At 41.0% G+C, this 12,973-nt stretch overlaps 2 protein-coding genes across 4 annotated transcripts in view; one reads left to right on the top strand and one right to left on the bottom strand.

Annotated features, from left to right (window-relative positions):
* yaf2 (YY1 associated factor 2) overlaps positions 1-4,294 on the top strand; it is a 117,988-nt gene extending 113,694 nt beyond the window's left edge. The window contains exon 6 of the mRNA XM_069903300.1: positions 4,008-4,294. Within this exon, the coding sequence (XP_069759401.1) occupies positions 4,008-4,098 (91 nt within the window). The 3' untranslated portion in view covers positions 4,099-4,294. The remainder of the gene's footprint in view (positions 1-4,007) is intronic.
* Positions 4,295-9,466: 5,172 nt separating this feature from the next.
* Positions 9,467-12,973, bottom strand: part of kdm5a (lysine demethylase 5A) — a 176,932-nt gene continuing 173,425 nt past the window's right edge. For all 3 annotated transcript variants that reach the window (XM_069903296.1, XM_069903294.1, XM_069903295.1), the window contains one exon: positions 9,467-10,871. In XM_069903296.1, coding sequence (XP_069759397.1) covers positions 10,671-10,871 — 201 coding nt within the window. In that variant the 3' untranslated portion in view covers positions 9,467-10,670. The remainder of the gene's footprint in view (positions 10,872-12,973) is intronic.

Here is a 12,973-nt window from a genome sequence, read left to right as displayed (position 1 = left end):
TATGAAGCCATTCATATCAGAACATGGATATTTTTCAGATGTTGAGCGTGGGTGGTAGTGTTGATGTTCGAAACATTTACTCTATGAATGACATTATGTTAGGCTTGATAAGCAAATATTTTGATTACCGGCAAAATGGAGTAGTTAATAATTGTAGACAACCATTATGACACTGCACCTGGAGGGGATCTGGTTTCTTCCCAGCATTTGAAATGTACTGGGGGTGTAGGTCAATTGGGTGTAAATTGGACAGCACAGACTTGTGGGCCAAAATTGAGTACATTTATTGTTGGAAAATGGAAGATCAGAATATTATTTAAATGGAAAGTGAATGCACCATCCAGAAGGACTTAGGAGTGCTTGTGCATGAATCGCAAAAGATTGGTTTTGCAGGTGCAGCAGGCTATTTAGAAGGCAAATGGAATGGAATGCTGGCCTTCATTGCTAGAGGGATTGAATGTGGGAGCAGTGAGGTTATGCTGCATCTCGAACACTGCATGCAGTTCTTGTTTCCTTACTTGAGGAAGGCTTTGGAGGCAGTGCAGAGGAGGTTCACCAGGTTCATTCCAGAGATGAAGGCGTTAGCCTATGAGGAGAGATTGAGGGATCTGGGACTGTACTCAATGGAATTTATAAGAATGAGAGGGGATCTTATAGAAACATAAATTTATGCAAAGTATAGAGAAAATAGAGATAGGCAGTTGTTTCCATGGGGGGTGGGGGTGGAATCCCTGGTGCTGTAACAGCACTGCACTAACCGTGCCATTCAAAAGTAGTTAGTAAGGGATTACTTAAGGTGGTACAAGAATGGGGTAAAAAAGTTGAGAACCACTGCTCTAGACACCGAGGAGCTGACAAGTGGGAAGAATGAAGGGTTTTGTGATGGGAGAGTTCAACTTCCCAAATATTGACTGGCACCTATTTACTGCAAGAGGGATAAATGAGGTAGAATTTGTCAGGTGTTTCAAAAAGGATCTCTGACAAGAGTATGGACCAGTCGACTGGAGAAGAGCAGACAAAATGGTGAAGTGTGAAATTTGGGAACAAGCTCATTGTGAACAGATGTTCGGGGGGTGGGGGGGGGTGGTGGTGGGGAAAGCACAGTAGTAATATGGAAAATATTTAGGGACCACGCACAAGGTTCAGGAGAGGTTTGGCCCATTTGAGACAGGGAATAGATGGTAGGATAAGGAAACCGTGGTTAACAGAAGAGGTGAGGCAGCTAGTCAAGAGGAAGAAGGAAGCAGACAGAAGGTTTAGGAAGCAAAAGTCAGGATGGGCTCATAGAATTAGATGGAAGCCAGGAACAAACTCAAGAAAGGATTTGAGAGAGCTAGAAGGGAGTATGAGAAGACCTTGGTAAGTAGAATTCAGGAAACTCCAAAGCATTCAATGCATACATAGGGAACACAATGATGGAGAGAGTGAAGGTAGGTTAAAGGAGGCAATGTGCCTGGAGGCAGAGGAATACTTTGCTTCTGTGTTCACCAGAGGGACTTTGGTCAAGGGAAGGTCAGAACAGAACAAGCGTATGTTATGGATCATGTTAAGGTTGAAAAAGAGGAAGTGCTGAATCTTCTCAAAAGCATTAAGGTTGATGTCCCAGGGATGTGACGAGATATACCCCGGGTTGCTATGGGAAGGTAGTGAAGAAATTGCTGAGGTGTGGGCAATAATCTTCGCATCATCCTTGGCCGTGGTGAGGTACTGGAGGATTGGAAAATGGCAAATATGGTCCTTTTGTTTGCGAAAGGAAACAGAGAATTCTGGTAATTATACACTAGTGAGTCTTGTGGTGGGCAAATTATTGAAGATTCTTAGGGACAGGATTTGTGATCATTTTGGAGAAGTATAATCTTCTCAGGGATAGTCAGCATGGCTTTGTGAGGAGTAGATCATGTCTCACCTACCTTTTGAGGAGGTAACAAAAATTAATAAGGGTAGAGTGGTAGATGTAGTGGCGATGGATTTTAATGGGCATTTGACAAGGTCCCCCATGGTGGACTCATTCAGAAAGTCATAAGGCATGGGATCCATGGAACCTTGGCGGTGTAGATTTAGTATTGGCTTGTCTGCAGAGAGCACAGAGTAGTAGTGGATGGAACACATTCTGCCTGGAGGTCAGTGACTAGTGGAGTTCCACAGGGGCCCCGGATCTCTGTGATTTCTATAAATGACCTGGACAAAGAAGAGGGATGGGTTAGTAATTTTGCAGATGACATGAAGGTTGAAAATGTTGTGAATCATATTGAAAGTTGTCATCAGTGACAACAGGATACAGAGTTGGGCAGAAGGAGTTCAATCCGGATAAATGTGAAGTGATGCAGTTGGAAGTCAGAGTACATTGTTAATGGCAGGATTCCTAACATTATGGAAAAAGAGAGTGACTTGGGGTCCAAATACATAGCTCAAAGTTGCCATAGGGTAATTAAGAAGGCTTGTTCTAGGCTGGCCTTTATTCATCAGGTGGTTAAGTTCAAGAGTCGAGACATAATGTTACACAGCTCTATAAAATTCTGCTTAATTACACTTGGAATATTGTGTTCAGTTTTGATTGTCTCATGACAGGATGTGGAAGCTATGAAGAAGGTGCAGAGATTTACATGCATGTCGCGTGGATTGGAAAACATGTCTCATGAGGACCAGGTTATTAGAGCCAGGGGTTTAATCTTTGGAATGAAGAAGGATGAGAGGTGACTTGGAGATCTACAAGATTGAAAGGCACAAATAGGATGGACTGTCAGCATCTTTTTTCCAGGGCGAAAATTTCAAAACACCAGAGCAAAGTGAGGGGAGGGAAGTGTACAGGAGACTCAGGGTGTTTTTAGTTTTTTTTTGCATAGGGTAGTGGGTGCCTGAAATGTGTTGCCAGATGGTGGTGGAGGCTGATACAATAAGGGCATTTAAAAGACTTGGACAGGCACATGAATAAAAGAAAAAATAATGGGTGTGAGGTAGGGAAATTATAAAGACATTATTTTTTCTTTATTTGCCCCTGTGCTCCAGTTTTGAATTTGTAATCAAATAATTCACATGTAATTAATGTGCACATTCCAAATTTTATTCAAGGTTAATTGTATACATGTTGGTTTGACCATTATTTTGGGATAACAATGGTATGGATATTTGTCATGTTTAGTACTTTGTTGCCTATCCCTTGCATGCAATGACTCCTTGAAGTCTGTGATTTGTGGACATCACCAGGTGCTGAGTATCCTCTCTGGTGATGCTCTGCCAGGCCTCAACTCCAGAGTAGGTGATTGACTTAGCCATTCAAGAATTATCCAGATTTTAGTCTTGAAAAACTCCGTTGTTGCTTTTGCAGTGTGTTTGGGATCATTGTCTTGCTGTCAGATGAAGTGCCATCCAATGAATTTGGAGGCATTTTGCTTGAACACGAGATGTTTCTGTGCACCTCAGAATTAATTTTGCTACTGCCATCAGCAGTTAACTCAGCAAAGTAAGTACGCCAGTACCTGTGATAGCCATACATGCCCGAGTATTAACAGCTCAATGCCATGTTTCACAGATGAGGTGGTTATGCATTGGAGGTTGGACAGTTCCTTTACGCCTCCACACTTTGCTCTTGCCATCACTCCGATACAGGTTCATCTTGTCTCATCTGTCCACAAAACCTTTATGCAGAATTCTGCAGGCTCTTTGAAATACTTCTTGGCAAACAGTACCATGGCTAGCCTGCTTCTGTGGATAACTAGTGGCTTACATCTTACAGTGTACCCTCTATATTTCTGTTCATGGAGTCATTGACACAGCTAAACCTGCCTCCTGAAGAGTGCTTCTGTTCTGTCGGACAACCGTTTGGGGGTTTTTCTTCATTATGATGAGAATTCTTCCGTCATCAGCAGTGGAGGGTCTTCCTTGGCCTATCAGTCCCTCTGCAATTACTGAGCTCACCAGGATGCTCTTTCTTCTTAATGATGTTCCAAACAGTTGATTTTGGTCATCCTAAAGTTTGGCTGATGTACTGTTTTATTCTTGTTTTTCAGTCTCATAACAGCTTCTTTGGCTTTCGGCACAATTCTGGTCCTCATGCTGAAAAATGGCAACTACAGACTCCAAAGGTGGTCAAAAGCTTAGAAGCAAGCCTAGCTCTCTTATTCTTGCACCAATGAAGCAATTAAACATACCTGAGTACTCACAAACATCTGTGAAGCCAAATGTCCCAATCATTACGGTGCCCTGAAATGAGGGGACTATGTATAAAAAGTGCTGTAATTTCTACATGGTCAAACCAAAACCATGAATAAAATCTGGAATGTGCACTTTCATCACATGTAAATTGTTTGATTATAAATTTAAAAATGTGGAGCACAGGGGCAAATAAAGGAAAAAGTATTTTTGGAGAGCACTGTAGGTTAGTACAACATGGGCTGAAGGGCCTGAACTAATGCTTGTTCTATAAAAATTTAAGACAGATTGTGGTCATTTGGCTCTGACATTCAAAACCAGCTGCTAATCCACGTTCCAGTATTAGATACGTTGTCCTACCTCTTAATTCAGCAGACATCATAAGGAAAATCTCCATTGGATCCAATAAGATTTGTTCTCTTTTGACCAGCCTGTCATGTGGGATGAGGTCAAACACACTGTCCACATTTGCTCCACAAAGAACTTGGAAAATAAAGCAGAAAATTCTGGAAATCAGGCAGTATCAGTTGAGGGAGAAGTCAGGTGAGTGACCTTTCATCATCCCTTCAGCTGTCTTCTTTGCTCAAGTCCCTTGTTTCATTTTGGTTAACACTTTTTTTCTTTGCAGCTGTTGAATCTGATGGGGGAAAACCACAAAAGATTGCTGCAAAGTGATAAAAGTAGGGATTCAGGGTGATGCTAAAACATCAGTTGTCAGCTGCTGATATTCATGGCACGTCAGAAATTTGACAGCCATGAAGAGGTGTAGTGTGTTGGATTAGCATCAAATGCAAGATTCTGCTGGTCTCAGCTCTGAGCTTGCAATGGCACCAGGATTCAGAGCACTCAAATTCTCGACACTCATACTGCTGCCAAGTAACACCTCTGGCTTGTAGATGAAGTTGCTGCAGGTGAGAAAGTGCATGACCTGGCCTTTCAGCCCATGTCTAAGCCACTTAAAAATTGAGCTACTCCACCTGCTACCACTTTCCTGCATATGATCATTTGTTCTGCGGGTCACTTCTTCACTCACACATGCCCTGACTTTGCAAGAGGTCATTGCCCAGTTAAAAGTCACCTATTACTGGCAAATTTTCCCTTCACAGAAGGTAATGTAATGGTTATCAGGCTGTTTACAGGAGCATGGTGACCACAAATTTTGTCCAGTTTGCTCAAGGCCTCCAGTTCTGAAAGTACCAACTCGTTCCATTGTCAGCCATCTCCCCTCAGATCCCTCAAAGCAGTTACTGGTAAGATTTTATAATTTTTTTTTTGAGTTAAGCAAGTATGATGAACCACTGACAGGGACATTTTGTAGCCCAAATCCAGTAGACAACAAACTGGAGAAAGTCTAGAGCAGCCATTCTCAACCTTTTTTTTTGGATTCTGCAGCGAAGCAATAGAGTTTAGTTGGTTTCTTCCATTCTCTCCGACCAATTATATAAAAAATATTTTATAATTTCAGCATGTAACTCCCCTTAAATGTGCTGTGTCCCCCCCCATAGATAATGGCTGGTTTAGACACGGTACTTACACAGAGGACGAATGTATGTTAAGTCCCATTGAAGCAGCGACCCTTGATTAGCGAAATATTCTGAGTTCAGCAAAAGCAACCAGATATTACAGAGAGATAGCAGGGGACAGAGGCTGGAAACCTACACTATTGGTTAAGCAAAGCTGTGAGGCGTGTACAGATAAGCTGCTGAGCTGATACAGTGATATGGCAGCAGCAGGAAGCCTTATTGAGCTCCATGCATACTCAACACAGTTTTGGAGAGCTAGTTTCACACCATGAATTATGCAATTAGACATAATGAAATGGAGATTTACATATTGAGTTTTGCAGACACACAGACAAATACAGATATCTTTACATCAGCACATACACTGAGACCACATTAGGAAAAAAATACACCATCAGTTTAGCAGATGCAGTGAGAGAAATACAATGGAATCAGAAAAAAAGCAAGGATATTTACACTGCTTATTTAGCAGTTCCAGTAGAAAAAGGACAGATTTACAACACATGATCTATTGACCAGATGATTCCTTGTGTTTACAGACAATCTGAGTTCAGTAAGACAGAGACATGGAGATGATGTACAAAACGAGTTGAGCAGATGCACAGAGACACAAGACTACTTCAAGCACACATTAAGCAGAGGTAGAAAGACATGGATGGCTGTGGACCTATAGATCACAGGTCAGACAAGCAGCCTGCTGTCCTCAAACCCTAGCGTCTACTCTCCATGTGTGAGAACTGGACAAGTCAAAATCCCTACATCTGGCAGGTTGCGAACGGATCTCAAACGCCATTCCCAAAATGCCCTGATGGAAACAATTAAAAACTATTCAAATGGACGCAGTGAGGGGTATGGCTAAGGGGTGGGGGTGTCCTAAAACTGAAGGTTAAGATTTAAGGTGAGAAAGGAAAGACTTAAAAGAAATCAGAGAGGGAATGTGTTCCACACAGAGTGGTGAGGATATCGTATGAGCTGTTAGAGGAAGTGATGGAAGTGGGTACAACAATAAATTTTAAAAGGCATTTGGACAGATGCACTGTTCAGAGAGAGATGGGCAAAATGCAGGCAAATGAGACTAGCCTAGATAGGCAACTGGGTTAGCATGGACAAGTTAGGTTGAAGTGCCTGCCTGCTGTAAAATCCAACTTTTGTAAATTATTTTAAAATTTACAATAAAAAAAAACCTAAAGATGGATCTAGATAGTTACATTGCATGTTAAAAGAAGCAAGAAATACCCTGTGATGTTGGATAAGAACAAGGAATTTACACAGAGAACACAGCATATTGTATCAAGCTCAAGGCACAGAATGTGAAGTATCAAACTTTGTACTGTCAAGTTCAATTAACACTAAGCTCTGGGGCAGGGCAGCAAGTCGCCAGCGAATCAGAAAATGTACATTGCAGCAGCTGCAATCATACCACTATGACTGGTGATGAGGAGATTCTCCAGCTGAACAGCACCCAGAGCTCTGCAGGTCATGGTTCTTTAGGTACGTATCTAAACACTGTTCAAATCTGGCAGTGAGCCCCTGAACCCCCCCACCCCTACCTCCAATTTAAGCCTATATCTGCTGGTTTGACCCCACTCAGGGGCATTACAATAGTTCAGGTTTTCTCTTTTAGCTCATCATTTTATTAAAGACTTGCAACTGTTCAAAAGAAAACAATCAAGCTTTTGCAATCTTTCCTCAATGTGATAAGAGTCACAAAGGGCCCTTCAGCTCAACTTGCTCACACTGACCAAAACGTCTCACCAGCCTGCATTTGGCCCATATCCCTCTATCTAAACTAGTGGTCCTCAACCTTTATCTTTCCACTCACATACCACTTTATTAATTCCTTATGCCATTTAAGTTCTGCGATTAGTAAGGGGTTCCTTAAGGTGGTACATGGGTGGAAAGAAAAAGTTTGAAAAGCACTGTTTTAATCGTACCAAATTGATTCGTTAGATGCACCGTTTCATAACTCCAATGGAAATGGGTCAATGGCCATTTTTCTCAAGCAAAATATTTCAGTAACAATTGGGTCTAGAGCAGTGACCTTCCCACTCACATTCCACCTTAAGCAATCCCTTACTAATCACAGAGTACCGATGGTATTGGGAATACTTAAAGTAGTATGTGAGTGAAAAGAAAAAGGTTGAGAACCATAGCCCTAGATCCTCAGAATACCATAACTCAGCCCTGTTATGTTTGCAATATAATCAACAATCGAGCCTCTGCAGACCTCTCTCTGGACAATACCTTAATAAGGATTAAGTAGAAGGAGCCAACACTCTGAAGGATTTAGGCAAGTGATCTCTCTGAAGCATGTCAGACCCACAGGACTGCCACAGGATAAATGTGGTGGGAATGCTTCCCCTAACTGTGAAATCTCAGGAATAATGGGTCAGCTACTAAATATGGAATTAGAAGGGATAACAAATTTTTGAAATTCTATACTTGAGATTGTTAATGGATGCCAAGTCATTAAATATTTTCAATGCTATTTGAATTGGTATTTAGGGTTATGGGAAGCAGACTTGTCCTGCATGATCTTACCGATTGGTGGAACAGGTTCAAAGGGCCATATGACTTACTCCATTTCTGTACCTTGTCTTCATCGTCATCAGTCAAATAAACAGAGCTCTGTGAACAGTTCATGAAACACCATACCACGTAGCAGGCCCAAGGGCAAAATTGGGAGGTCAGAAACTAACCCTGATATCCAAATCTGCCAGGTCCAAGCTATGACATCTCAATTCTAGATTTTCAATAAAGCTGTTGCAACAAAGCAAGCATTTAAAACAAATATTTCATCACAGATCCAACAATTGAAGTCGCCAGATTCAACCCACCCAGGAAGGTATGCTCAGTTGAATCTAAACACCCATTATGCCATTCAATGTGATTTCAAATATACATATGTGCACAATACAAACAGAATTCAAGGCAGAAATCAAAGGCTGAAGGTAAACAGGAAAATCTGCAGATGGTGGGGTCGAAGACAGCGCACAAAGGTGCTGGAGAAACTCCACAGGCATCTTTAGAAAGTAAACATTTTGGGCTTGAGCTCTTCATCTGGATTGCCAAAAATGCAGACCCTCGAATAAAAAAGTGGGGAGGAACACAGATGAGATTACAGGTGGGAGGGTAGAAGAACACAAAGCTGAGGTTAGGGAGAGGGTAAGAAGTTGAAGGAAAGGGGTGGGGAGCTGGAGGAAGGGATCAGAGCGGTAGAGAAAGATAGCAACCAAGGGAGGGAGGGTTAATAGAAATTGAAGGTTGATATTGATGCCATCTGGTTGGAGACTGCTGAGAATGATCACTGTACAAGATGTTGCTCCAATATGTGGGTGGTCTCAATTTGGCAGTAGTTGAGGCCATGGACAGACACAGTGTGGCAATCGTATGTGAAGTCCTTGCTGTTGTTGTGGACAGAGCAAAGGAGCATCTTCCAGTTTGTGTCCTGTCTCCCCAATGTACAGGAGGCTGCATTGGGACCACAGGATGCAGTAAATAACCTTTACAGATTCACAATGGCAATAACTGTTTGAAGGCCCAAGTAGTGGCAGTCACAGGTACCAAGGGTTGGTGGGAAGGGACAAGTGGACAAGGGAATATTCATTGCATCTTTGGATAAGTTTAAACAGATTTCACCTGAAAGTTCAGAAAAATTATTTCAATAGAAACTAAAATGAACTTTCTAATAAGTTTCTGGAAGAGTTGCAACTTTCATGTTACCTTTTGGTCTTTACTTCAAAAGAAAATGTTGTTACTGTTCTGCTTCCCACGCCTCATGATAAACAAATCAATGTGTCTAAATATGATGTTTAATAGGAGTAAAGGAGACAAGATGTTGACCCACACTAAATCAATCAACACTGTCATAATGCTGCCCCTGACATTAAAATGGAATTTGTTAGGCATATAAAAGCACAAGTCTCCCTTTAATTTGAATAAATGGAGACAAAAAATACATTGAAAAAAAACTACATTCAAAAGGTTAGACTGCTCAGGATCGGGCGAGAGGCATCTGGCCCAAGTGTTCCAGTGTGATGAACATTCTGTTTTACAAATTTTCAGAAAAAAAACCCCAAAAATTCACAACAGAAAAAAATGGTTGTTTTAGTGACTATATTGATTTTAGCTTGCAGTAAATGATTAATCCTTGGATAGAGGTTATATCCTAATACACATTATATTGGCAGAAAAGCTGACCACCACCCTGTCAAATAAGTTTATAAAGAAAAAGATAAATAAAAACAGAAACATTGACAGTCTTACAGCTTGTTATTTTACAGCAAAACAAACATAAATACTTAAAATCACTGAGGAAGTGGGAAGAATATGCTTGTCCTCTTTAGTTTAGCTGGGTCAAAAGGCATAATTGGTGCACGTATGCCATGAACTCTGAACTGTTTAGAGGTATAGTTGGTCCCTTGTTCAACAAGGGCGCTCTGTACACATAATATCACTGTGTAATCTACTTGGTTATCTAATACCGAGTTTGAGGTGTGCAGGAAGTTCATTTACAGTTGTTAAGAGCTGCCAAAACTACATTTTCAAGTAAAGGGCCTGCTTTAAAGCTCAAAGTAAGAAAAATCCAACAAAGTCTAACTTCGACCCCCAATAATTAAAAATAATTAATGAAAGAGGACTTAAAACAAATTAAATCCTTGCCTTCTTGCTTGAGCTGGAGAAGGGATCATGTATGTCTGACGGGGAAGTACACAGAAGCCATAGTGGCCAGCCCTCTCTACACCAACTTCCCTTTGCCCACATCTGTTCCTCCCCTCCATCCAGTACCTCAGATTTCCCAAATCCAAACAGGTGTCTTTCCAAACACGAAGTATACGAGATGTTTCTGTCCGCAGTTTCCCAACCCCAATCCTAACCATGTGTTTTGTGTCCCTCTTTAAAAATGCTGGGTGCAAGGGATTTCAGTTCGTGTCAGCTCTGACAGGAGTCCCATTTCAATCTGAGAGCTTGATAGCATTTTCCATCAAATTCATGGGACTAGCTGCTGTCTTTTGAATCTTCCACGTAAGATGTGCTTGTGTATGTCCCAGGCAGTCCAGCTGCTCTGATGCCAGGAGGCACTTGCCTGGCACATGTAGTACAGATGTAATCCTCATTTTCTGCCATCTCAGAAGAGACGCCCACACAGACTTGATGGAACCATTCGTCACAGCCTCCATCGCACTGCACCCAGTCAACCTGTAGCACACAAAGAGCCAGGAAATGTTACCATCAATACTGGCTTTTCTGTCACACAACCCACTACTTGTGCTGCCAATTAACTTCAATAGAAAGCAAAGCCAAAGGGATAAGTAGTCCAGGGAGAAGATTCAAAATTCTAATGCACAGGACAGGACTGATTAAAGCAACTCAACCATAGTAGGCGTAATCCATTGCAACAAAGAGGTCTTTTACATTTTGTCCAATACTAATCAGATTTTTTTTAAAACACACCATGCTAGTTGAAGATATTACAGTCACTTAATAAGCTATGTTATTAACTGGATGATTCCGAAATAGCTAGAAGTTGAAATTTTTGTTAACTGTGTTTTTAATGCAGAAGGGGGATAGTAGCAGTTCACTCATTAAATTAGTTTTAAATAAATCAAGTTAGTTCATTGTACAAACATGTAAATGACTAAATAAAACAATGAGATGAAAATGCATGTTTTGAGGCAATGGAAGTCTCCTGAATGGGGAAAAGGCTCTGTTAAGGTTATGAAATCTGCTAATGTTTTCAAGCCTCCGTGTGTAATGTACAAAGGCAGTAAGCATTGTCCAATAAATTCAACTCTCTCACCCTTCAATGGCAGAAGCACTTGACACCACCAATCATTTTTTGGCAATCAGACTGGGGCTTCCTTCAAGTGAGCACCAGTCACTCCTGAGGGCATGAAGTGCACTCCCAGATTACTGGCACACACCTCAAAAGCCAGATGGATCATGCCACCTATGGCTGGGATGTCCCTGATCATGGGGGCCCAAAGAAACTGGAGCTGCCAATCTTGTATTTTGAAGTGAATACCCCCCCTCCCAAGTAGTTGGTGAGAAGAAATATTAGATGCATTTCTCTACGTGTCAAATAAATGCTTTTTAGTAACCCATGGCTAGTCTCAATTTTGGTACGAAGTGGTGAAAAAATGTAGACAATTTTCCATTCAAATATGGGATGCCCCTTCAAAGATGGAACTGCTCTGAGACAGAGACCCTCCGTGGGGTGTTCCTGGTAGGGAGATTTCAGAAAAGTTCTTGTGAGGACACAAAGTAACAGAAGTTGAATGGTGTTCTTTATGGAAGCCTTCAATGCAAGACAGATGCCTGCTCAGTCTGCTTGTCACTTTCTGATGTGTTTTTTATTGTTTTGGGGATTCCAGTCATTACTGGCACTTACTGAAAATGCTGCACAAAACACAACAAATGGGGCATATGTGTGAAAGAGAAACAGAATTTTGCATCTGTGGCCTGAAAGACTTTTTTTTTTAAAAAACAGGTTTTTCTTTTCATTTATTGCCTATCCTAATTGTGTTGATCCACCTTCTTGAGTTGCCGAAGTTGTTCTCGTCAAAGTATTCCATCCTTGCTGTTGGAGACTGAGTTTCAGGATTGACACAGTTATGAAGGATTGGCGATTCACTTCAGGGATAAACCATAAAGCACAATATACAAGTTTGGAATAAGTAGATTGGTGGCGATTTTTAGGATGCATTCAAGAGGATATATTCATCCAGTTGCACTAAGCATGATAAAAGAGGGTTAATTAGTATTCTTGCAGTAAGATATTCTTTGGGAAAGCATCATCACAATGTCATAATAATGGAAAACCTGAAAGCAAAATAATTAGGGTTAGGTGCAAGTGGGCAGGCTGGTTGAACAAGACAATGAAATTAAAAGAATGACAGTATACAAGAGGAGCAACATCAAACATTCAAAGGAATAATTCAGAATTCTCAATAAATAAAACATTCCTTGATGAATAAAATGCACACTGTTAACAGATCTGCTAGATCAACAGAAGGAGGTTTCAATTTTGTCTAAATCTGTAAAATTGAGATTAAGATGAAGCAGATAGTGAGGAAACTAACAAATACAAGAACAGATTTCTTTCAGTGATTGACAAAATGAAATAAGGATATCTTTACAGGCAGAGAAAGGATCATTATAATTGTGAATACAGAAATAGCAGAGACACTGAAACAATGTTAAGCTCTTGTCTTTGGAGTTGGAGATAAATAATGGAAAATGTGGAGGGCTAAGGATTGGCAAGAAACCAGCAATGAGAAAATTACATGGAAATAAAATAT

Source organism: Narcine bancroftii, chromosome 11 (genome assembly GCF_036971445.1).
Source record: "Narcine bancroftii isolate sNarBan1 chromosome 11, sNarBan1.hap1, whole genome shotgun sequence".
NCBI lineage: Eukaryota > Metazoa > Chordata > Chondrichthyes > Torpediniformes > Narcinidae > Narcine > Narcine bancroftii.
Note: the sequence above shows the minus strand (reverse complement) of the source record. Positions and strands in the feature narration are given on the sequence as shown.